Genomic DNA, 21,546 nt, shown 5'->3' on the forward strand with positions numbered 1-21,546 from the left:
TCTGCTCCGACGAGGAAGAAAATTCGGACTCAAAGACAATCACCTGGCTCGAAAGCCAATGGAGACATTTTTTGATATCCGTGATATCAAAGTCAAGCAGTTTCGGCATTGACAGTACTTGAAAAGCGGCCGTACGAGCGTCCTTTTCATCTCCTCATCTCGACGTCCGGAAACCAGTGAGCTCATTGTCCTTCTAATGCGTCGCACATTTCGACTCGCTCGGCATTGTTTCCTACCTGGAAACAAAAGCGGTAGCGCCTTAAAAACAAATAAACGTGGAACATTTTATTCGGGGAATCTTTCATGCGCCACTAGAGGGAGCCCCAGTTTTAATTGTAGTACTTGTACCACACGTTGAGAAGTGTTGCGCTTGATGAACGTTTAACGCAATTTTACACATTACCCTTTGCACACTTTTTATTTTAGGTGACGACAGTAGTTTTGGTCCACTTCAGTGTTCCGCAGATAAAATTACCCCCCCCAAATAAGCTAGCTTGAATGTGGGCAAAGAGCGGCGTAGTACACGAATTACGCCCCGCCGGTGGCTTTCTGAGCGTAGCCGCTAAAGACGCCAGCCGACGCGAAAATCGTCGGCCGCGTTTGCGCTTCCGGTTCCGATTCAAAGTCAGTTGCTTGTTTTTTTTTTCCTTTTAACTCTTGAAATTGTTCACTGGTGCTCAGCTGTCATGATTGCATTTGGATGTATTTGCATTGTGTTGCTGAAAAACAAACAAACAAAAACAACAACAACAGGTGCTTTGTCACTGAACACTTACCAATCATGTATTTGACTTTTTTTTTTTGGTTCCATTTTCAATAAACGTCGAAGGAAACTTTTGATCGTGTTTGTGCCGTAATGTCGTCAGGTCAAGTCCGAGGTCCACTTCGGCGGACGTCCGTTCCGGTCACCCGGAGGTCTCCAAGCGGCGGCTGGCGACCCCCGTTTGTTTTCCAAGTACCTGATGAACGTCCGCTTTTCTACGGAAGTGAAATGATGAAATGTGAGGATTTGCACAATTTTAGCTGGAGCAAAATGGTTGACCAATTGCGACACCGTCATTGGTTTGGTTCCTTTCGAACGGGCTTTTTCCAGCGACCATTTTCTCTTTTTCTTTTTGTCCTTTTCAAAATACAAAACAAGTGCGTGAAGTCGTTGTCCTTCCTCGATGAGAACGTAGACCACTTGAAAGAATTCCTTTTCAGCCGTACTTTCTTTGGACGGCGAAACGGATCCACGAGGCGCCCGCTGTGACGTCATCGCGCGGTCGCGTGACACGGACGGACCAATGCTCGTCATTTGGTTTGCTTCGCTTTGAGTTCAAGTCAACGCAACAAACGGAAAGAGGAAACCGCCATTTGCAATTCAACTACGTCACGTAAACATGAATGAAACAATCCAAAGAAGTCCGAGACCACCGAGGAGGCGTCTTTCGGGTCTACGGCGGACGACGCAAATTCCAAACATCCGGGTTAAGAGGTCAGGGTTATGAGATCCGTCCCTCAACTTTTCCCATATAACATATTGGCAAAAATGATTTCTTCCACGGGGTTGCATAAGTGTGCACATCCTCAAAAGAGATTTGACTGCGTCGGGAAGAAGAACCCACCAGAACTCGATTTGGGTTGAATGGGTCGCAGGTGCGGACGGACTCACGTTTCAAATTCAAATTTGGTTAAAAAAAAGTATTTGTTGATGACATCAATTCATCAAAGAGGGGAAACCTTTTCGGAGGGTAGGCTCCTTCCTCGTTTCCATCTTCAAAAGCATTTTGTTCCAACATTGTACCTACTTTCTCGAGATGATGAAGTTGGAGCTTTCATTTTCCGTATATAAATATCGATTTCAACTTGGACTGTGTCTATTGCATTTGTATGCGTTTCACTTTTTGACGCTTGTCATTTGTTGCGCTTGACTTGACGTTTGTCAGGTCAGAGGCGTTGCGCACTCTCGCAACCGCATTCTTTCAGATCTTTATTTTTACTTTCTTTTCCCCCCACTCGTCTTATACGGGTCATATTCATTGTGGAAAAAAAAAAAACAAAAAAACTTTTGAACTGGTTTATTTTGGTCTCGTTTTTGACACCCCGCAAAAAAAAAAAAAAGCTGGCATTTGGACAGGGGTGTGTAGACTTTTTATTAGCTGCGCTCTGAAGTCTCTATCAAGTGCGGCTTCCGACCCCTGAGGCCTGCGTCCGCTCCGATGTCCGCTCAGCCCGCCGAGAGTGACGAGTGTTTACACGCGGCTGTCAGGGTGGGCCGCAAATAGACGAAAGGCACAATCGGGGGGGGGGGGGGGGGGCAAAAAACACTTGGTTGAAATTTGAAGTGTCGCCGGGGGAGAAACGTGCGGCTCGGCAGCGGCAGCAGGAAAGGCTGATGTCAGGCGTTAGCGACGCGGACCGCCAATCTGCCCGGCAACAAACACGCACACAGCATGAGCGGGACAACCAGAGCTAAGAAAACTGGGGACGTGGGGCCACCTCGGGGGCCTCCTCAGCACGTTTTGGGACGCCCTCGTTCTAACCAACCAGTGGGGGCGCCAAACGCGATCGGCAAGCGAAATTCGAGTGCGGCGGGGCCTTGAGATATGAGTGACAAGCTAACCAACAGTGAATTTTTTGGGGCAAGAATACGTTGTACGTGCCCCACTGGTGGAACCGCAGCAATCTAATGAATTTTGTGCTTTTTGTGGAAAAAGCATGAATCGCAATCATTTAAGCGTTTTGATTTGTGAGTCAGGGAAACGTCGCCCTCTGCTGTCGAGCGAAATTGACATCGCGACCTCGCTGGCTTGGGTCGCAAACGTCACGTGACCACACGCAGAACACAGGCCTTGAAAACGTTCACGACATTATTATGACAGTACATTGTAATATTTTGTCGTATATTGCGAATTTCCAACTCCAAATGCTTCATGTGGCTCAGTTGAGGTGATTTTTGTGTACTAGCGACACTTTTAATGATTGTGACGTGATTGGGTATTAAAGAGGCGGCACGGTGGCTCAGCTAGAAAGCCTCACAGTTGCGAGGCCCCGGGTTCGATCCCGCACCCGCCTGTGCGGAGTCTGCGCGTTCTCCCCGCGCTTGCGTTTCCTCCCACATCCCAAAAACATTGGACGCTCTAAATTGCCCCAAGGTGTGATTGCGAGGGCGACTGTTTGCCTCGATGTGCCCTGCGATTGGTTGGCGACCAGCTCGGGGTGTGCCCCGCCTCCTGCCCGTTGACAGCTACCTCGTGAGGATAAGCGACTCAGAAAATGGATGGATGGGCTACTAAATGTACAACCTGGCTTGTACACAAATGGAAACAGCGATGATCCATATTTAATTTGGTAATTACACACACGCAAGGGGATTATTATTTCGCGGTTAAAAAGCAAAGCATCGGTCACAGGAAAAAAAAACACGTTACAGGAATCGTTTGTGCAAAATACAATTAGATGCAAATATTTGGCACCTTTGGATAGAAAGAGAAGAAGAAAGGAGCCCTTTGTCCTTTTTTTTTTGTTTGTTTCATTCCCTGAATCGAATTGTGCTGGCGTGACATCAAAAATCCATCACAACTTGATTAGGGACAGGAAGTATTACAAAAAAAAAAAAGATTCCTTTTGTCGCATAGGCCGGACGGGTCACCAACGCAAAGCTCTCGGCGGACGAAATACATTTGGACGCTGGAAAAGTGGATTATTCCATGCTGAAGTGAGGCGATGGAACATTCCACTTTGGATTTCGGGGGCTCCTTCCCTCCACAGACGCAGCAAACTTTGTTTTTGTCCTATAACGTCAGCTTCAAAATACCAGAGGGAAGCTTGTGGACCCCCGAAATTTGCTCGGCCTGTGCGATGATATCATAACTGGACGACATCAGCTCTTTTCAAAAATTGTCCCATCACGATCCCGCGTTGCCATGAAACGGTTAAACGCCGTCGAGACGTTTTGCATTTTGTGAATTTCACCCTTCTGGTTCCCATCAGATAGTCATGAAAATGCAAGATGTATGCCTCATTTTCATGTGATTTGAATAATGGCGGTCAAGACACGAGCCGGCGAATTTAGCTGCGGTTAACTTTTTTGCAATCGCCTGAAAACTGCAACGCGTCGTCTGTCGTTTCTCTTGAACTTGAAAACTCTTTCATTCATTCATTCATTCTTTTCTTTGTTTTGTTTTTTAACATACAAGAAGTGAAACTTCCGATTGGCCAAAAGTCGCAAAGGTCGAGTACGGATACCGGGTACTTCTGTCAAATGTATAATAACGCTCGTGCACCGACGTCACCGATATCGCGTGACTGGCCGGAAGTGTCGGTCGAGCGAAGCGTCGCTCAACGCTACGTCGGTTGGAGACGACGCGAAAAAACGTCTTGGAGTGTTGTCCGATACCGTTAGACATTTACAAGGGGAAAATAAACGACGGGACGTGGGAAAATGAGGAAAAACCTGGCATAGAGGACCCGTACTTCATGCCAAAGTCAAAGTCTTGGACAACTTGGATCTACGCGTGGATCTGGTGAAGAAGTCGTCGACATTTTACACGGAAGAGTTTGAAAGCGTAGAAAAGTCTGGACGCTTACGAAGAGTTTGTTGCGTTCTCAAAGGGGAGGGGAGTCGGCTCGTGAACGCGGAAGCGTGTTCGGCTACACGTTAACCTTTGCCGAAATCCACTCATCTTTTCAGCTAGTCTTCAATACAAATACTGATATTTCAATAAATGACCCCTGGTTTAGCACAAACTCACGTTCATTAACTTTGATTGAAAAAAAAAAAAGTTTCTCCACGGAAGCGATTGCGGCCACACTTTTTTTTAATACGCATTGTTCTCAAATGAGCCAACTTAGCATCATAAATACTTTTTGGTAATTTGACATTGAGAAGAATAATTCCGACCTGAACCTCGTCGTTTCAGGTGCGATTGGCGCCGATTCCGAAATCAGTTTTTTACTCCGCAATTTTTTTGACCCCCCCCAAACTCCCCCCCCCGGTCTTTGACCTCTGGCGAAGCCAAAACCCAAAAAAAATTCCGCGCATTCCTTTCAGTGGATAAAGACGGACCCCCGCCCGCCGTTAAACATCACCAACCTCTTTTTTTTTTTTTTTTTTTAATTGATTATTAATTGTCGCAAAATACAATTTGCTCGTTTTGTTCTTGTGGAGCACACGTGTCTCGGTGAAAGGAATTCTGCGGAATTTGCGCCATAAAACAGTGCGGGAATACTTGAGGACGCCATTTTAGATGATAAATAACATCAATATAATAATCTCACGTGTGTCCAATAAAGAAACGAGACTGCTCAGGCAACTTCTGCGCTCGATTTGATTTTCATTCAGTCCATTTTTGTCTGTTTTGGTCGACCGTAATCAAAACTTGTAATTGTAATACATACAATTTCTTTAAAATGATGGGACCAATTAGTTAGCAAAATTACAAATTTGTAATTAAAATAAAAATAAAAGATTTTCAATAAATTACATGAGTATGTTGAACTTCAAAGTGTATTTTTTAATGGGAAATTATTTTGAGAAAAATTGAATTAACCAGTGAGAGTTTTAACGAAAAAAAAAATCATTTTTTTTTTCTCAAACCAATTCTAGAACTCTGTGTGGCGGATGCGAGAACAAGTGGGACGGTCTCGTTTTTTCATTGTCGCACCTCATGTGCAAAAAAAAAAAAAAAAAAAAAAAAAAAATTGGAACCATTTTGCAACCACAAACGTTTTGATTCAAGCTCCTTTAAGAGCTGCCGGGAAAAATCTGCCCCATCCGTGACGCAACTGCAAGAATACTTGGGATGTCTCGGGATTCATCCGCTCTGGCGCCTTCAAGTACGGGAAAGAAGCGAGCGTTGGAACCCCCCCCCCCCCCCCCCCGCCTTCCGCCGGTTAAGTGGAATACATTTCGGGCTTACTCGGTTGCTACGTTCTGCGCTATTCTAAGCATTCCGTGATTGGAAAAGACAGCGGTCGGATGGGGGGCTGGAGAGTCCGGATTATACAAATCCGCACAGACACACAAACACACCGGGGAAAAATAGCTTTTATCGCTTTTGGCCCGTCGACCTGGAGGAAGCGCTTTGCTGTCGTTTTCTTTTCTTTTCCTCGCGCCGACTGGCACGACGCCGAAATAAAAAATAAAACAATTTATGAATACATTTGGCCAACCCGAGCAGCCTTTTTCCCCCAAAGGCGCCAATTTGTTTCTTTAAGAAGGTATTTACGACGGGGGTACGAGGACTTAGGAGCAGATGACTCGGCAAATGTCAATGATGACAATTACACGTTACCTTGTTGAAAATATCGCATAATATAGTCAAAGTATTTCAACGACTTCCTCAAAGTCATGCAAATAAATGACATTTGATTCCTGTTCTTACTTTTGAATGAATGCAACGGCTAACGTTGAATATTTCCTTGAAAAAAAAAAGACCATTATTTGGGAATTACACGCGTATTTCTTCTTTCCACACATAATAATGTGATCATAACTCGATTATATGCAATTTCCCAGCAGTCTTAAGACGAGTAAGCGAACTGGACCTCCCCCAGCAAAAGAACTTTTCAGCACTCTCCTGGTCCTGGCAAGTTGACGATTGGGTTTAACAACTCGTCGAGATGCCAAAATACTTTCTTGCCGTATTTCGTGTCTTAGCGAGCGCCCAAAAGATGCTTTGTTTGGAGCCCCCCCCCCCGCCGCACTCAACGTTTTAGCCTCTTTTAGCTCGTGTTTCCAAAGCTGTGTACAAAGACATGCATCAAACAGTACTGCACACACATGCTAGCTAGTATGTCAGGAACTACACAAAATGTGTCCGAACGCCGGGGTGACTGCATTTTCCACGATAATCCCATTTCAAGATCAGGAGAAGCCATCAATGAGTTCTCTCAACTGCTCAACTTTCCCCGTGCAGTTTTGAAGTCGCCCCAATCTTGACGCGAATACATTTGAGTCGGCTTGTTTTCTTCCTAAATCAAGAAAGCGGTCACGGATGCAGATTCATTTTGGCCTCACTCGTTGTTTTACTTCACGCATCGCTCGCGGCTCTGGGAAAAATAAGCGCTGCGGTTTGAGCATACTTCATAAATTAAAAGTGAAAAAATATCGCTGCGGGCTTTGTTTTTTTCCTGTATGTGACCGGCGGTATCGCGTGTAAGATGTGCAATGAGCTTGCATCTATGTGTGACTTTCTTCCTGGTAACCGTGAGTGGAAACAAACAAAAAAAAAAAAAAAAAAAAAAGGCAGGGTGATATCTAGAGAAGATTCCGGAGGACACGTAACACCAGCCTCAGCTGTTCGGCCATTGTGGGGGCCCGCGCTCATTTAATTGCGCTTTCATTAGTTTTACAGCGGCCGTCTTAAAATAACGCGGCCGGCCTCCGCGTTTCTTGTTTACATCGGGACGGGGCGAGCAGGTGCCGGGACGGATCGGGTGAAAGCCCGCCGGCGGGGCCGCCGCAAATAGAGCCGTTCGTTCAAACGCACGCGGAAATTCCATTCGGTTTTGCGACGGGGCCCCCGAGCCGGCGGGGGCTTCCTCCAGATCCCGACGTGGAAAAGCTCACCTTTGCGGAGGTTTCAGAGACCCCCCCCCATCCCCATCCCCACCCGATAGATGACTTCTCTTCAGGGATCAAACAAGTCAGCTTGCAACTCCAGCTGGCTGTTGAACGTCTCGATGCGTTTGTTGGCCTCGGCCACGTACTCTTGAGCAAACTGGTCCATGTCTGCGGGGGGCACGGGGGGGGGGGGGGGGGGTCAAGGAGCCTGGACTCGTTGTTCTGAACGCAGCGGTCATTCTTAAACGGTTCACACCGAAATAATCGCGAGCTCTCCGGGGAGCAACATCCCAAACGAAATGAAGATGTCGACGTTCGCTCGAGGGGTGAGCGGGTCGGGTGAGGGGATGCGCTCATTACACTCGGACACGGCCAGAAGAGAAAGAGTCAGCGTGTCGCTAGAAGGGTGGAGAGGAGAGGAGAGGAGAGGAGAGGAGGTTAATGGGAGGGCGTCGGGGAACGACGTGACGGACACACGTTGGAGGGTGAGAGAGAGAGAAGAGAAGAGAAGAGAAGAAAGAGAGGAGAATGCAGGAGGTGGGAGAAGGAGGAGGAGGAGGAGGAGAGGAGAGGAGGTTAATGGGAGGGCGTCGGGGAACGACGTGACGGACACACGTTGGAGGGTGAGAGAGAGAGAAGAGAAGAGAAGAGAAGAAAGAGAGGAGAATGCAGGAGGTGGGAGAAGGAGGAGGAGGAGAGGATGAATGAGGAAGAGAGGAGGGAAGAAGGAAAGGAAGGAGGAGAAAAAGAAGGATGAGAAGTAGAAGAGGAGGAAGAGGAAGAAGAGGAAAAGAAAAGAAGCCGAAGAAAAAGGATGAGAAGAAGAGGAAGGAGGAGGAGAAGGCAGAGGAAAAAAAGGAAGGAGAAAAAGGAGAAGGTGAAGAAAAAGAAGGATGAGAAGTAGAAGAGAAGGAAGAGGAAAAAGAGAAAGGAGATGGAGAAAAAGAAAGGTAAAGAAAAAACAAGGATGAGATGAAGAGGAAGAAGAAGAAGAAGAAGGATTTGGCAAAGGTCTTATTCCTGAAAAGAGGATTTAAGATAACTGTGACGTTATGCCAGGTTTAAAAATGAAAAAACATTTGACCGGAGGACGTCATCCAATTCTCTTGCAATCAAAAGTAGATTAAATGCATTTTTTTTTTCCCGTGGTGCTTGGTGTAAAAACCTAACAATCGCTGCTGTACAGTGTTTATCGCAATGTAAAAACCCATGAAAAAAAAAAAAAAAGACGTACACATGAGAGCAAAATTTCCGCGGCAGACAAGAAGTCCAAACGTTTGGGGGACGTTTCTACAGCTGTAGACTTTGTTCTCGGTGAAGGATACCGGGATGGCGGTCTCGCTTCTCTCCAAAGGCATCCACGTACTGACGGCCGTCGTAGAAGAATCCCGGCGGCGGCGGCGGCTCCGAACGTCGGCTCATCTGCGCCGCCACAAAAAAAAAAGAAGAAAGCTCAGCGACGACGACGACAAATCAAAACATCCACTCGTTTAAAACGATGACAAATTTGAAGGCGTCAAAGTGAAACCTTTTTTTTTAACGACAACGCCAACTTCTTTTTGTCACAGGTCACATTTTAGTTACAATTTCCCTCAAAGGGGAATTATGACTATGTAATTACGAAAATGTTGAGCGACTTCATCCTATTAATATGTAACACATTTGAGTCAAACCCAAAGACAAGAATAAGTTTTGTTCAAGTATGTGGAAAAAAGAGTTTGGTAGCAAGAAATCGCAACATTAGTGTTTGTTACACTTGTGAAATTTGAACGGCGGAAGGCGCCGCACCCCGATTTGTCTTCGTGCACCGTATAAAACATTGTGGCGGGCTACATCTGGCCCCCGGGCTTTGAGTTTGACGCCTCACAGACTAGGACCCGATCAGACCAACGCGGCCCACGTTGTTATTGCCGCCCAACAGAGACGAACCGTGTTACAATGCAAACACGGCGCTCGGAGGCCACTAAAAACTCCTTCAGGGTCACCGAGTGGCTCTTTTGTGACTTTTGGTGACGGCAGGACGGCCAATCGTCGCCCGCTAAAACTGCCGACCGAGTCCCAATCGGATTTAGAACAACTCGCCGACGCGTCACAGTTGTAACACGTAAACATTCCGTCGTTTGTCTTCCCACCGACCTCGACGAGCGTGACGTCTCGTCACCGCTGATCATGAGACAATTTCATTCATGAAGAGTCACGGAATGATCGCGTCTGTTCCGTGACCTTTTGTCCCTTTAGGGCCACCGTACCGATGGACATTTCCACGCTATTTACTGACCATGTGACACCCGAACTCATGACCAGTCGCACGCTGGTTGCAGACGTCGTTTTTTTTTTTTTTTTTTTTATCCTTTTAGGCCACCTTAACTTCAATCAAATTTTCATATTGGACATTTTCAATCATGTTAATGACACAGCGACGATCTTCTACTAAGACTTTTAGTGAATAATAATAATAATCCCAAAATACTAACATGAATGTTCTTCAATTCTTGAGGCGAAAGCGTCGTTTCAGTCTTTTTAGTCTTCTTGGTCGGCGTCTGTGTGAAGCAAAAACAACGAAAATGTCAGATTTTCTTGATTTTGTGCTGCCTTTGTTCTGTAACGCAAATCAAAGCTTTCAAAAGCCCGCAAAACATCGACATGTTCTTCAAACTTGAAAAATGGAAAACGCGCACACAAAACACAACAAGAGTTTTATTTTCAAGTCCTGGCGAACGTCCGCGAGTGGCGGCCGGAACGTGTGTTCGGTCGCAAATGACATTTTTGGATTCATACGCAACAAAGTCTTGCGCGGAGCTGATCGATGACATCGTTGATCGGATCGACCCATCGTGACACGAACGGCAATCGGCCGATCGGCATATTATGCTAAGTATCGGCGTCAAGTCTCCTCTTTGGTGCGGTCATTTGCCTTTAACAGTACAACAAACTCATTTGCCGTCTCGTGTTATTATCCAAGCCGCTTATCCTCACAAGGGTTGCAGAAAGCTGGAGCCTATTATTCAGCTGGCTTCGGGCGAAAGGCGGACTACACCCTGAACCGGTCGCAGGGCGGATAACGACACCAACACCGAGCGGGCATCGATCCCACGTTGCTCCCGCCAAAGGCAGGCGTGCGTAGCACTACACCGTCAGTGACTTTTCCACCCCTCCAAAGATTCCAAAATGCGATGAAAGCGGGCCGCAAGGACACTGGAGAACCGTCGACGACGCACGGGCGAGCGACTACCTGCTTGGCGCACAGCCTGAGCCAGTCCTTGAGCGCCTCCTCAGTCAGGCCCACCCCGTCGAAGACCAGGAAGCAGGCACCTTCGCCCTCGGGCCCGGCGACGACGCGGAGGTCGCCGCCGGCCGCGCCGTAGCTCACCTCCGTCACCCGCGGCGAGTCTGGAGGGCCACACCGAGGCGTTAATGTCCCGGCGCCCGAGCGAGAACCGTGATCCCCGAAGGCCTCGTACGAGGTGCGAACGCAAACATTCTCACGGCAACGCTGTGCAATTCGGATCAAAATGGCTGACTTGCTGCTTGACTTCAGGGCAGAAATTCTTCAGGCTTACGTTAAGATAAACACGTCCAGCCGATTTTTTTTTTTTTTTTTTTTTTTTACTTTTCAAGCGAGCTACGAAGTAACTTTTGGTGGGGATTCATGCTGAGGACCCCAAAAGTACTTGACGAGGTGACACATCCTGGCAAAAATTGGCCTGAAAAAGAAGAATCACAATTTCCAAACGATTCCAAGCGACACAATTCACCAAAACTCCTCCTACCCGAGAAGCGGACTTTCCCCCACACATTGTAGACGTTTCCTTGGAAGGGGTTTGGCTTCAGCGACGTCTTCAGCGCTACACGGGAAACGGGAAAGCGTCAAAAACTTTTTGTAGCTGCAATCGACTTTTTTACAAACTGTCGGCGGCACGGACTGGCTTGACTACTGTTGACAAACTGAAAACTATCAAGAAAGATTGACGCATTTGGGGTGGCACAAGAACGCCTACCGAATACCGCGTGATGCGGCCAAACCCGACTGGACCGGGATCATCGCAAAAAAAAAAAAAAATAATCATAATCATAATCATAATGATAACAGTTGCCGACTTACCCCCACACATTGAGCGATGTAGCGACACTCAGTAGATTGTACAGTGACGGCTCGGTTCTCGACCGCAATCCGTTCCAGAGAACAATTTGAGAAGTGAATTGTTCACAAACCCAATCAATGTTTCCCATTACAATGAATGGAAAAAGAAATAATGCGTTCCAAGGCCAAGATATTAAGACTTTCAGGATTATATTAGAACACATTTCTAGCTCGCGTGGAAGCCGATGTGCATTTGGACCGTCGAGTTGCTAAAATTTTCAACTGCAATTGAAATGTGTAATTGCGCTAAAAACTTGACAAAAGCTGCCAAACCACGCGGATTGCGCGACAGTTCAGTCGGGGGCGGCCTTAAGATATACAGTACCGCAAAAGATTTGGGTCATTCTTTTAAAGACCCCTCCAAATCGAGCGGATGTTGTAAACAGTTTTCCCGAAAAGATAGCAAGACTGGCACATTTACAATAAGAAAAGACTTGGAAGCAACGCCCACCCTCGGGTCGCTGGAAGACGTTTCCTGAGAGTGACGTAGAAAATGTTTGCTTGGGTCGTTCTTGATACCTTTGGCAAAACTACCTGCCATGTAACTTGAATTTACGGCGAACTTCCAAGCAATTGACCTCAGCCACATTCCAACGACGGCGGTGCAGAAGTCATTCGGCCCGTGGGCCAAATGACACGCAACGGCTTGGTTTGCTACGAGAATGGCGGCGCTTTTGCCGTCCGGAAGCAGGTGCGACGGTCACGGTCGACGACGCAATTGTTCCGTTGCTAGCGCCCGGGCAGCAGCTTGGCAGCGTGCGCTAACAATTACGGTCCTTTGGCATATTTGGAGGGCGAGCTGCCTTATGTAATCACGGCGCACGCTGCCAGCTCGTATCTGAAGCTTCTGTCACGCGTATGAGGGAACTAAAAAGGGAGAGAAGAAGAGAGGGGCGGGGGGTCTTTGTTTCCATCTTACCTTTACACCGGGCCACAAATAGAGACCTCTCCAGGGGCCGACCGAAGGCCACGCGACGCCGGGAGAGGACCAAGGACCCGGAACCGGAGTGGAAGCGCCCGTTGCACCTGAAAACAGAGACGACGAAAGCTTAAATTGTTCTATTCGTGTCGATGCTGCACAAGAGTGTATTTTGGAGCAATCGGACAAAAGTTGTGGGACACAGTGAGTCCATCTTCAACCACGGACGGTGGACTTCCTGCCTTTTTGGGGGAGGGGTCCTTGAGAAGACTTTTGGGTGGGTCTACTCACCATAGACAAGTCGACCAAATTCCACGTTCATAAGGCAAACTGACTTTTGGGTTGAATGTTTTTTCCTGTCCGATTCATGAGGGCAACGAGTGAGCCTCAAAGGTCACATCCAGGCAAAACGGCAGCCTTCCGCTGGTTTTTCCAGAATTTTGGGGAGGGGAAAGCCAAATTAGTTGAGATTGAGATTGAGATTAATATTACAGACCTCGTCTGTCTTAACTTATGATAGACGTTTACCCAAACTTCACGTTTCCAAGTGAAACTGGTTTTGAGGGGCTGAATACATTTGTGAAGTACGACAAGGCGCTCCCGAGGCAAAACGGCCGATTAGGCCTTCCGTTTCGGGGCCTGGCTTCTTGAGAATTTTTTTGTTGATCTTTTCTTGCTCGACACGCCGAGCAAAGTGAACGTCGGGGCCCGCGGCGGGCTAAAGTTTGTCTCTGGAAGCAGCAGCCAGCCCTATTTACTCGGGAACCGGGCCAGCCAAGACATTCGAGAGCGCTCAAATGCGGAGATTAACTCCTAAAAAGTGCAAACCCGCGCCAGAGTATAATCTTGGGAGAAGAGATGAGGAGGAGAAAGAGGAGAAGGAGGGAGTTTCCGAGCACTTGGGCACGAAGGCTGGATGGAACGGGTCCAGCCGGGAAGGAGATCCCTGCGTGTGCGTGACAACCGGGCTGCGTGGCCAACAGTTTGTTCCGGGGCCGCCGGCGGGCAGCTGCTGAGCCAGCGCCAGAGGCCCGCGGGCCTTGCCGCCAATCGCCACTGTGACGGTTGCACGCCACGCGGCGGCCGACGCAAAATACAGACACGCCGAAAGGTGGCCACGTTACATCCTAAAATGTCCACATACTGACTGTCCCAATTGGGCTCACAGTCTCGGACTTTTGTAAAGTCAGCAACATGCCACCAGAGTAGTTTGGGCTTTGTAAGTAGAGAGGAGGGAACTGAGCCCCAGTCCTGAACAAATGACGTTGGGGTTGAACGTGGGGGTCAGGGCTAGTGTTTATGTTGAGGTTCGGGATGAGGAGCTAAGACAGGAAGGCGAATACGCACGAGCGGGCAGACCAGAGAAGACAAAATGAGGATCCAAAGGACGCCGTGCAGAAGGACGTACACGCGTCCATAAAGTAGGATTTACAGGCGGAGAATTGGGGCGGGCGTGCCGACGACGCTAACGGAGAAGACGTTGCCGAGGAGAAACGGTGTTCTCACCAGCCGGGGTAGAGGACGTAGCGCGCTCTCAGCATCTGAGGTGCGTTGAAGCTCCTCTCCGACAAAATCGCTTTGACATCTTCGCTCCTATTGGAAGGTGACAATTCAATGAAGTCCCGCTCGCTGCAGGGGTTACACTGCACGTTATAGATATGGAACTCGCAACGGAAATAGAAATCTGGCCCTTAAGTACGTACCCGACAGAGCGCAACTGGTACATTTGTAAGGGAAATACCGTTTGGTACATGCATACGCCGCACCTGTGTAAAAGCCGCATTGAAACACGAGATATTTACAAAGAACGACGGAGTTTAACGCTAGCGCTGTGCTAACGGTAACAGGGCCGGTAAAAGTCACTTCCTCGGCACATATATTCCGCACCGGTCTCATTCTTATCTTTTCCGCTCGAGTGCGCGCTTGCGGCCTTTCAAAAAAATGCCCAAATTAGCGCATCACCGGATAAAACGCAGGGTTGAAAGTGTGTGGAAAAAAAAGTCGCAGCTTGTAGACGGGAAATTACAGTATTTAGGAGTTTTATTCATTCAAACCGTTCTCATAATTAAAATTAAATTCATTGGTTTCAGCAACCCCTAGAAAAACAACATTTTGGAATCGATGCCATTCTTCACCAAACCTTATGCTTGTCACAGTTTTTTTTTTTTTTTTTTTACCTTAACTCACTATCTTTCATGGACAGAAGTCCAAATCTTAGAAATAAATAAAATACCCTTGACCCCTTTTTTTTTTTTTTTTTTTTTTTTAACAGATTCTGCTTCAGTATAGAAGATTTCAAGAATTCATCCAATGGAGATCATCAGGCACTCACTGTCTTAGGACCCATGATTACAAAAAAAGACTTTTGGCGAAATATGTGCACCCAAAAAAAAAATCAAAGGTAACCAAAGGAACTAATGGTGGCCGGACGTTGTGAAGTTCACTGCCGCCATCTACTGGCAGAGTGGACAAAATTGACTTGCAAAGACTAAGTTTGCTCGCAATACAAAGTAACTTTTTTTTTTTTTTTTTTTTTTTTTTGGGAAAATGTCAAGATATTCATATCCTGTGCATACCACAGTAAAAAATGATTGCTTCAAAAATTCTGCCAACGGGCTACCATCTCCTAGCGGGAGAAAGACGGACAGCGAAAACCCGGATTGTGAAGCTGAAAATCACATTGGGGCATCTGACCTCGTGACGGCCCCTCTGGCCGCCGACATGAATGCGGCGGCGGGGTTGGCGGCGCGTACCACCTGCTGAACGTGCCGCGCGAGGGGGTGCTTCTCCTCTGCCGCAGCCCCAGTGAACACCACAGCGCTCACGATACCTACAAACGCAGGAAACGTGGCCGAACGTCACACCGCTGAACGACATCCACGTTCAAATTTATTCGTCCAGCAATTTTTTTTCCCCTTTTTTTTGCCCGTGCTCGCATCAAGGAGCCGAATCACTGCAAGACGCCTTTGTGGCAAAATTCAAAACCGTGACTGACTTGAAAAATGACAATTTGCATCGAATTAGCATATCGATTGGCGACTGTTTCCCTGGCTCAGTCTGAAAGGCTTTCGTGACCCGTACGGTGCATGACGCACATGTTGCAAGCAGAAGAACGAACATATCACCGTTGAGGGACTGAAAACTCACCTTGGCTGCACTGCTCCAGCAGCTTGGGAAAAGCAAACCTGCAGGAGGAGAGCAAAAGAAGCCCTGAGGACACTTTCAGGCGGAGAAAAAAAAAAAAAAAAAAGAACTGACTTGCCCGGAAGTAACGGAAAATGATAATAACATTGGACCGACTCTGACCTTGTGGAGCTGCATTATTAAGAGTACTCGCCGTACTCCGCTCAGAGGGAACCACCAAGTCAAATTCTTTTCAATTCAGCATCATCGCACTCTCTTTTGCACATTCAAATTCTAAATCTGCTGACAACTTTCCTAGTAAGATATGAATTCAATGTCAAAACGTTGGACAAGGACCCCTGGAGATGGCGAGATTGGCCCGGAAAGGGCCATTATGGGGGTGTCGGGTTAGTTGTCATGAACACATCCAGTTCAAGTTTCAACTCTTTTTTTTTTTTTTTTTTTGAATTGTCAAAAACATCACCGTAACAAAACAAGTGTGACGACGCTCGGAAATTATTGGAAGTGTAAAATGCAGACGTCATCAAAATGGCTACAAAAAATAATATTTGCCTTCGATTTTAATTGCCCAGACTTGAATGTTTCATCCCATTTCTAACTTGAGAAAACACCTCAGAGTACTTTTTTCCCTCAAGTAGATATTTACTTGGGTCCTATTTTTCTCAGGTAGCAGTACTTTTACTCGAGTACAACATTTGGCTCCTCTACCGACCTTTGCGTGTTCCCTCAGTGGCTGAATATGAAAAATATTTTGGGACGAGTTGATGATCTTTCCGATGAGGACATCTGGAAGTGACCAAATTGAGCTTTTCGTGGCTGCTTGGAACCAAAATGGCAGACTATCAGACTTTTGTTGTGGGTCTCCCCTTTCTAGATATGCCCACCAAATTTCACGGGTCTGTGACGAGACTTCCCAAGTGATGTGGAAATTGCCTCTTCAAAACAGAACATTACACATCCTGTTTCTTCTTCTTCTTCTGGAGACTTTTTGTATGCAACCATATTTTCATGTTCCTACATAAAACGGGCTGAATTTTCAAAACGCACCCGCCGTACTCGTCGACGCAAATTAGGACGCCGTCGTGAATAAGACGTCCTCCCGCGGCTCTCAATCGGACATTTTTTCCCCCGTGACGCCGTTGAATGATGTCAGCGTCCCAGAATTTGTGTCCAAACCGATCAAGTGGGGAAGAGTCGCGCCGGCCAGAGGGAGGGCGAGGGCCGGGCGAGCCTTGGTTAGCGGCCCCCGCATTCATTACACGCGCGTCATTTGAAAGGCGTTCGTCTCGGCCCCCCCGACGTAATGAACTGGCCCGTATCCATCACAAAGAGCGGATCGCGACCGACTTGATAAGCCGGGCCGGGCATGGCGCTGGGTCGGGGAGTCGCGGCTACGCTCGCACGTGTGCTGTGGGGGGGATTAGGGGAGCTATGTTGAGAGGGGTGACGGGCGGGTCAGGCCTAAGATGGGCTCACCGCGCCCAATAAACAACGCGGACGACGGGCCAACGGCCACGCCGCAATTCGGAGGGCGTCACGGGGGTTGTCAGCCTGTGGACGGCATGTGATCCGCAATCTCCTGGAAAGAAATACATGCGCTAATTTCCAAGGATGTACCGCTGGCACTGTACGGTTAAAAAAAAAAAAAAAAAAAAACGTCTATTGACCGGATTGGCGCGCCATGTGTGGAGCAGCTCAGTCCAGCTCCATCTAAAGCCTCCATGCGTGGGACACAAAGAGATTAAACGGAGGCCTGATCCGACTTGACTTTCAATAGCTGTAAAAGCGTCACGTGACCTCCTCCGGGAAGCCTCGGGCGACTTGCGACCGGCATTTGGGCCCGTCACTCAGCCGGCCAATCACACGCGGAGAATCGTGTTTGCCAGGCTGTTACGCAACTTCGTGTTGCTCTATCCAACCTCATTCGCCGCAATTTTCTCCAACTAATATCGAACGCAGAAAGTGTGATGGTGCTTGGTGGCGGGGGAGCTTGATGCTTTTTACTACGCCATATTCATTTGTGCGCATCAAAGTTTGACGATTGTTTCTAGGATTCGCCATGAAAAACGAGGACACGCGTCGCCTTGACGTTACAGCGAAGAAGAAGAAGAAGAAGAAGAAAAACGACTTTGACCTTTCTGGGTCGCTCCCCGTTTGAAATCATCTGCGGTCGAGAAGCGTCACCTGTGCTCCATGACGGAGGCGAGCGGATCCACGCAGGCGGTGACGGCGCCGATGGTAAAACGGGCCCGGACGACGGGGTCCGGGTGCGTTAGCACGGCCTGGACGACGTCCAGAACGTCCGTGTGCCTGCGTGGGGTTCGAACATTTCGGTCCAAGGTGATGATTTGTTTTGCGATAGCGGTGGAAAGGATTTCTCTTACCCAGGTGAGAGCACCAACAGGCGGACCTTCCCTCCCGTCCTCGTCTTCTGGCCGGCGGAGACGCGGGACAGAAATTCCTGCAGACGGGAGGCCGAGAAGGCGTCGTCGCAGGCGTCCGGCGTGGGAGGGTACACCAGCCACCTGCAGCACCACAAAAAAAGACTTTTTGCCATTTTCTCTCCTGGCTGACTTTGGGGCGGGAAGCAGGTCACGCCCACGAGCGATCACCCGTCAATTGCGGGCCGGTGACCGAACCCCCTCGCGTTCAAAAATGGCTTCAAATCTGCGTGTAAAAAGCGGAATTTGTTCACAAAAGAAAAACGCTCACCATTGAATTCTAATTGATACGAGTTCAACTGATTGTTTTGCTCATCAAATAATCTAATGCTCATTTTGTCATTGTATTATTTACACTTCATTTCATTGTAAACACTTGTGAAATAAATGTAAAATACTTGAGTCATAACATAAACAGTTTTTTTTTAAATGTTGTTTCACTTATTACAATAAAACTTTTACAGTTATGTTACTTAAAAACTATTATTTTATGTAAAACTGTGACTAACGCTACAGCAGCAGGGAACATTCTATTTGATTTTTATTTCCGTAAATTACATTAAAAAAATGTATACTTTGATTTATTATTCACGTTTTTACGGTGAATCCATAACTAACTACAAAGTTAAATGTATTGCACGTTTGAATCACCAAATTTTAAGAGAACTTCAAAATGCCATGCAACAAATATCACAGGACTTGCGGTAACTTCTAATAATATCAAACCCCGGTGGAACAGATTAAAAAAAAAACAAAGCCCGTAGTCCATACTTTGCCCACCCCAGAACCAACGCATCCAAGTTGAGGGTGGCGTCGCGTCCCACCTTCCATATTCTTTGTTCGGCCGCACCAGGAAGTTGCAAAGCGTCTCCTTGTGGCTTCCCGGCAGCCCGCTGATGACGCTGATGACAACCTTTCACACAAAAACAAGGTCAGCGTCAAACTGTAGAACGTTGGCACATTTTAACCCACCGCGTCTCCCCGGTCCTCCGAGGCGGCACTCAGGTCCGCAGTGGGGAAGAGCGCCCCCAGGTGGTCGGACAGTAGGGGCTCCTCTCCGATGCTGCTCAAGGAGAAGTGCTGCAGAAACCTGCCACGGCACATTACCGGCGTCAGAAATGGGACACTAAACTCGTGAAATTTCAGTGGTGATTGGAACAAAGTGCGGTACTGACATTTCTCGCTCTGGGAGGTGCGCCTGCAACGTTTTCAAGGTGCCTCGCCGTTTGGCCACCGGAGGCTCCTGACCTTCGTGCAGCTGCTGCAGCCTGCTGTGCCTGAATCCGTTTTTCAAAACACAACAGGACTTACATTGCGAAGCAGTCAATTCACTCGGGCCTCGCGAGACCGACTTTCGACGGCGCCCGTGGGCTAAGCGGACGGTGGGAAGCGCGTGACAGCGTACACCCGGCACGTCCCGGTCCAAGATGCTGGCGCTGATGTCCCCGGCCGGGACCAATGGACCAGGGAATGTCGTTATTTAGCTGAGCTCGTTTTCAAAGGCAATACGGAAGAAGAATGAGGAATAAATGCTGTTGGTGGACGGGTGGGGTGAGAGGGGCTCTCATCTTGACCAAAGCAAACAACCGCATCAGCCAATCAAATGCTGGAATTCAATCACATGAGCACCAAAACGGGATCCGACCTAGGAAACCGAAGATGATGATGGCAGCAACTGAGTTGTGGATAAAAGTCAATCTCCTCCAAAACAGCAAGCGCCTTTGTCCAAATGCTGACTGACATTTCCGGACAAACGAGCCTCCAGAAGAAGGAAGCATGTCACCAAAGTACAAACCTCAGAGATTTTCAAAGTAAAACGCTGGTATAGGCGTGACAATGTCAACGTCACCGTCCAGGCCTTGAGGAATCCCCCAACCCAAACGCACACGCACAAGTGGCGTCCTGCCTCACAAAAGCCGTCGACATTGCGACCCAATCAGAGAAGAGTCCGGACTTTGACGGGAACGATAAGTTCAGACATGCTTATGCTTCTAAACATGAAAATCTTACATGTTTTTGTGGCTGAATGTCAGCTGGTCCCGGTCCACCGAGCGCGGAGCGAGTCCACACTCGGAACTTTGCCACGCTGGCAAAACCTGCAGGGCGGGTAAAATTTGGATTTCCGACAGTCCGGATTCCTCTCGAGGATCCCAGTTGAGGGACTCACCTTGGAATAGAAACCCTTGTAGCTTTTGGACCTGGGCCGCAGGCCGAAGACCAGGCAGCGGTCCGAGCTGTGGAGGGAGAAGGGCACGTGGGGAAGAAGGGAGCTCTTGTAGTCCACAAAGAGTGACGCTACCGCATCGGGATCCTGTTACGACAGTCCATATTTCAAGATGCTCTCGGATTACGAGTAAGTCGCACGGCGACGCGGCGTACTGGGTCGTAGAACCTGACGGCCCTGATGTGCTCCTGCGGGAGACTGATACTTCCGCACTGCGAGTGGACAAACAGGAGCCCGCCGGAGAAGAAGACCACCTTCCCTGAAATCAACATTGGCGTGAGAACTTCACCGTAAAGAAGCCTAAAACGGCCGCAACGCGCCGCGCTTACCGTCTTCGGGCGCCGAGAGCGGGCTGCCGGACAACACGTAAGCGCCGTCGGCGTCGGTCAGCGCACGTCCCAGACGTGCGTTTTCCTCCTCCTGTTCGGAAAGCACCGAGATGGAGACACGGCGGACCCTTCGTTAGGTGCGCATAATGACGCATTATCGCCGTCACGTGGTCAAAATATTAAGAGACCTTTTCTCATTAAGATTCGATTTTAAGCTGTACATAACTTCAAACATATTTGTTTCAAATATTCTATTTACATATGGGTATATTATTTTTGCCAGCACTTGTACAAAATGGGATACAACTCGGATAAATTCCCCTGCAAACAACGCTAACATTTTTGAATCTTTTTTTTGTGGGTGTAATTCAAATAGAAAGTCGGCTCCATTTTCTGATGGCAATGGAAAAAGTGGCTTGGGGGGCTGAATTTTAAAAATGCTTGAAAGGCGCAACCGGTCCAATTTGGTCAAATACCCACGGAAATTGCCAAAGTGCGGCTAAAATTGGAGCTGTGAATGTCTTTTCAGGCACCTTTTCTCATCAATTTTTGGTCTTATCATGATAAAAATGCTTCCCAAATCTCATCTTGCTGAGCCAAAAGTGGCTAAAATTATTTGAGGGGTGCTCCAAGGGCAATTTGGAATCGGGCGAAATGACCCGGAAATAGTTGCTTTTAGCCAAAATGGCCGCAGACTCTTGAAATCTTGGGAATTTTTTGGGGAGCGTCCACTCAGGACAGAAACGCGCGGCTACCAATTGTCATGTTGCCAAATGATACTGGCTTCACGTTCGACCGG

The 21,546-nt window shown here is 47.9% G+C and overlaps 1 protein-coding gene across 3 annotated transcripts in view; it reads right to left on the reverse strand.

The window, feature by feature from the left end:
• Positions 1 to 96: 96 nt before the first annotated feature.
• Positions 97 to 21,546, reverse strand: part of dnaaf9 (dynein axonemal assembly factor 9) — a 29,839-nt gene continuing 8,389 nt past the window's right edge. Inside the window, exons 20-39 of one of the 3 annotated variants that reach the window (XM_061844925.1) lie at positions 20,748 to 20,838; positions 20,574 to 20,677; positions 20,362 to 20,505; positions 20,205 to 20,290; positions 19,370 to 19,471; positions 19,167 to 19,284; positions 19,019 to 19,107; positions 18,138 to 18,278; positions 17,938 to 18,063; positions 15,757 to 15,794; positions 15,304 to 15,439; positions 14,116 to 14,202; positions 12,610 to 12,716; positions 11,320 to 11,394; positions 10,782 to 10,939; positions 10,024 to 10,089; positions 8,875 to 8,971; positions 7,599 to 7,717; positions 777 to 978; positions 97 to 236 (exon numbers count right to left, since the gene is read on the reverse strand). In XM_061844925.1, coding sequence (XP_061700909.1) covers positions 7,617 to 7,717; positions 8,875 to 8,971; positions 10,024 to 10,089; positions 10,782 to 10,939; positions 11,320 to 11,394; positions 12,610 to 12,716; positions 14,116 to 14,202; positions 15,304 to 15,439; positions 15,757 to 15,794; positions 17,938 to 18,063; positions 18,138 to 18,278; positions 19,019 to 19,107; positions 19,167 to 19,284; positions 19,370 to 19,471; positions 20,205 to 20,290; positions 20,362 to 20,505; positions 20,574 to 20,677; positions 20,748 to 20,838 — 1,866 coding nt within the window. In that variant the 3' untranslated portion in view covers positions 97 to 236; positions 777 to 978; positions 7,599 to 7,616. Of the gene's footprint in view, positions 237 to 776; positions 979 to 7,598; positions 7,718 to 8,874; positions 8,972 to 10,023; positions 10,090 to 10,781; positions 10,940 to 11,319; positions 11,395 to 12,609; positions 12,717 to 14,115; positions 14,203 to 15,303; positions 15,440 to 15,756; positions 15,795 to 17,937; positions 18,064 to 18,137; positions 18,279 to 19,018; positions 19,108 to 19,166; positions 19,285 to 19,369; positions 19,472 to 20,204; positions 20,291 to 20,361; positions 20,506 to 20,573; positions 20,678 to 20,747; positions 20,839 to 21,546 lie in introns of those variants that run through there. The other 2 variants (XM_061844926.1, XM_061844927.1) reach the window with 2 other exon arrangements.

Source organism: Syngnathoides biaculeatus, chromosome 15 (genome assembly GCF_019802595.1).
Source record: "Syngnathoides biaculeatus isolate LvHL_M chromosome 15, ASM1980259v1, whole genome shotgun sequence".
NCBI classification, from domain to species: Eukaryota; Metazoa; Chordata; class Actinopteri; order Syngnathiformes; family Syngnathidae; genus Syngnathoides; species Syngnathoides biaculeatus.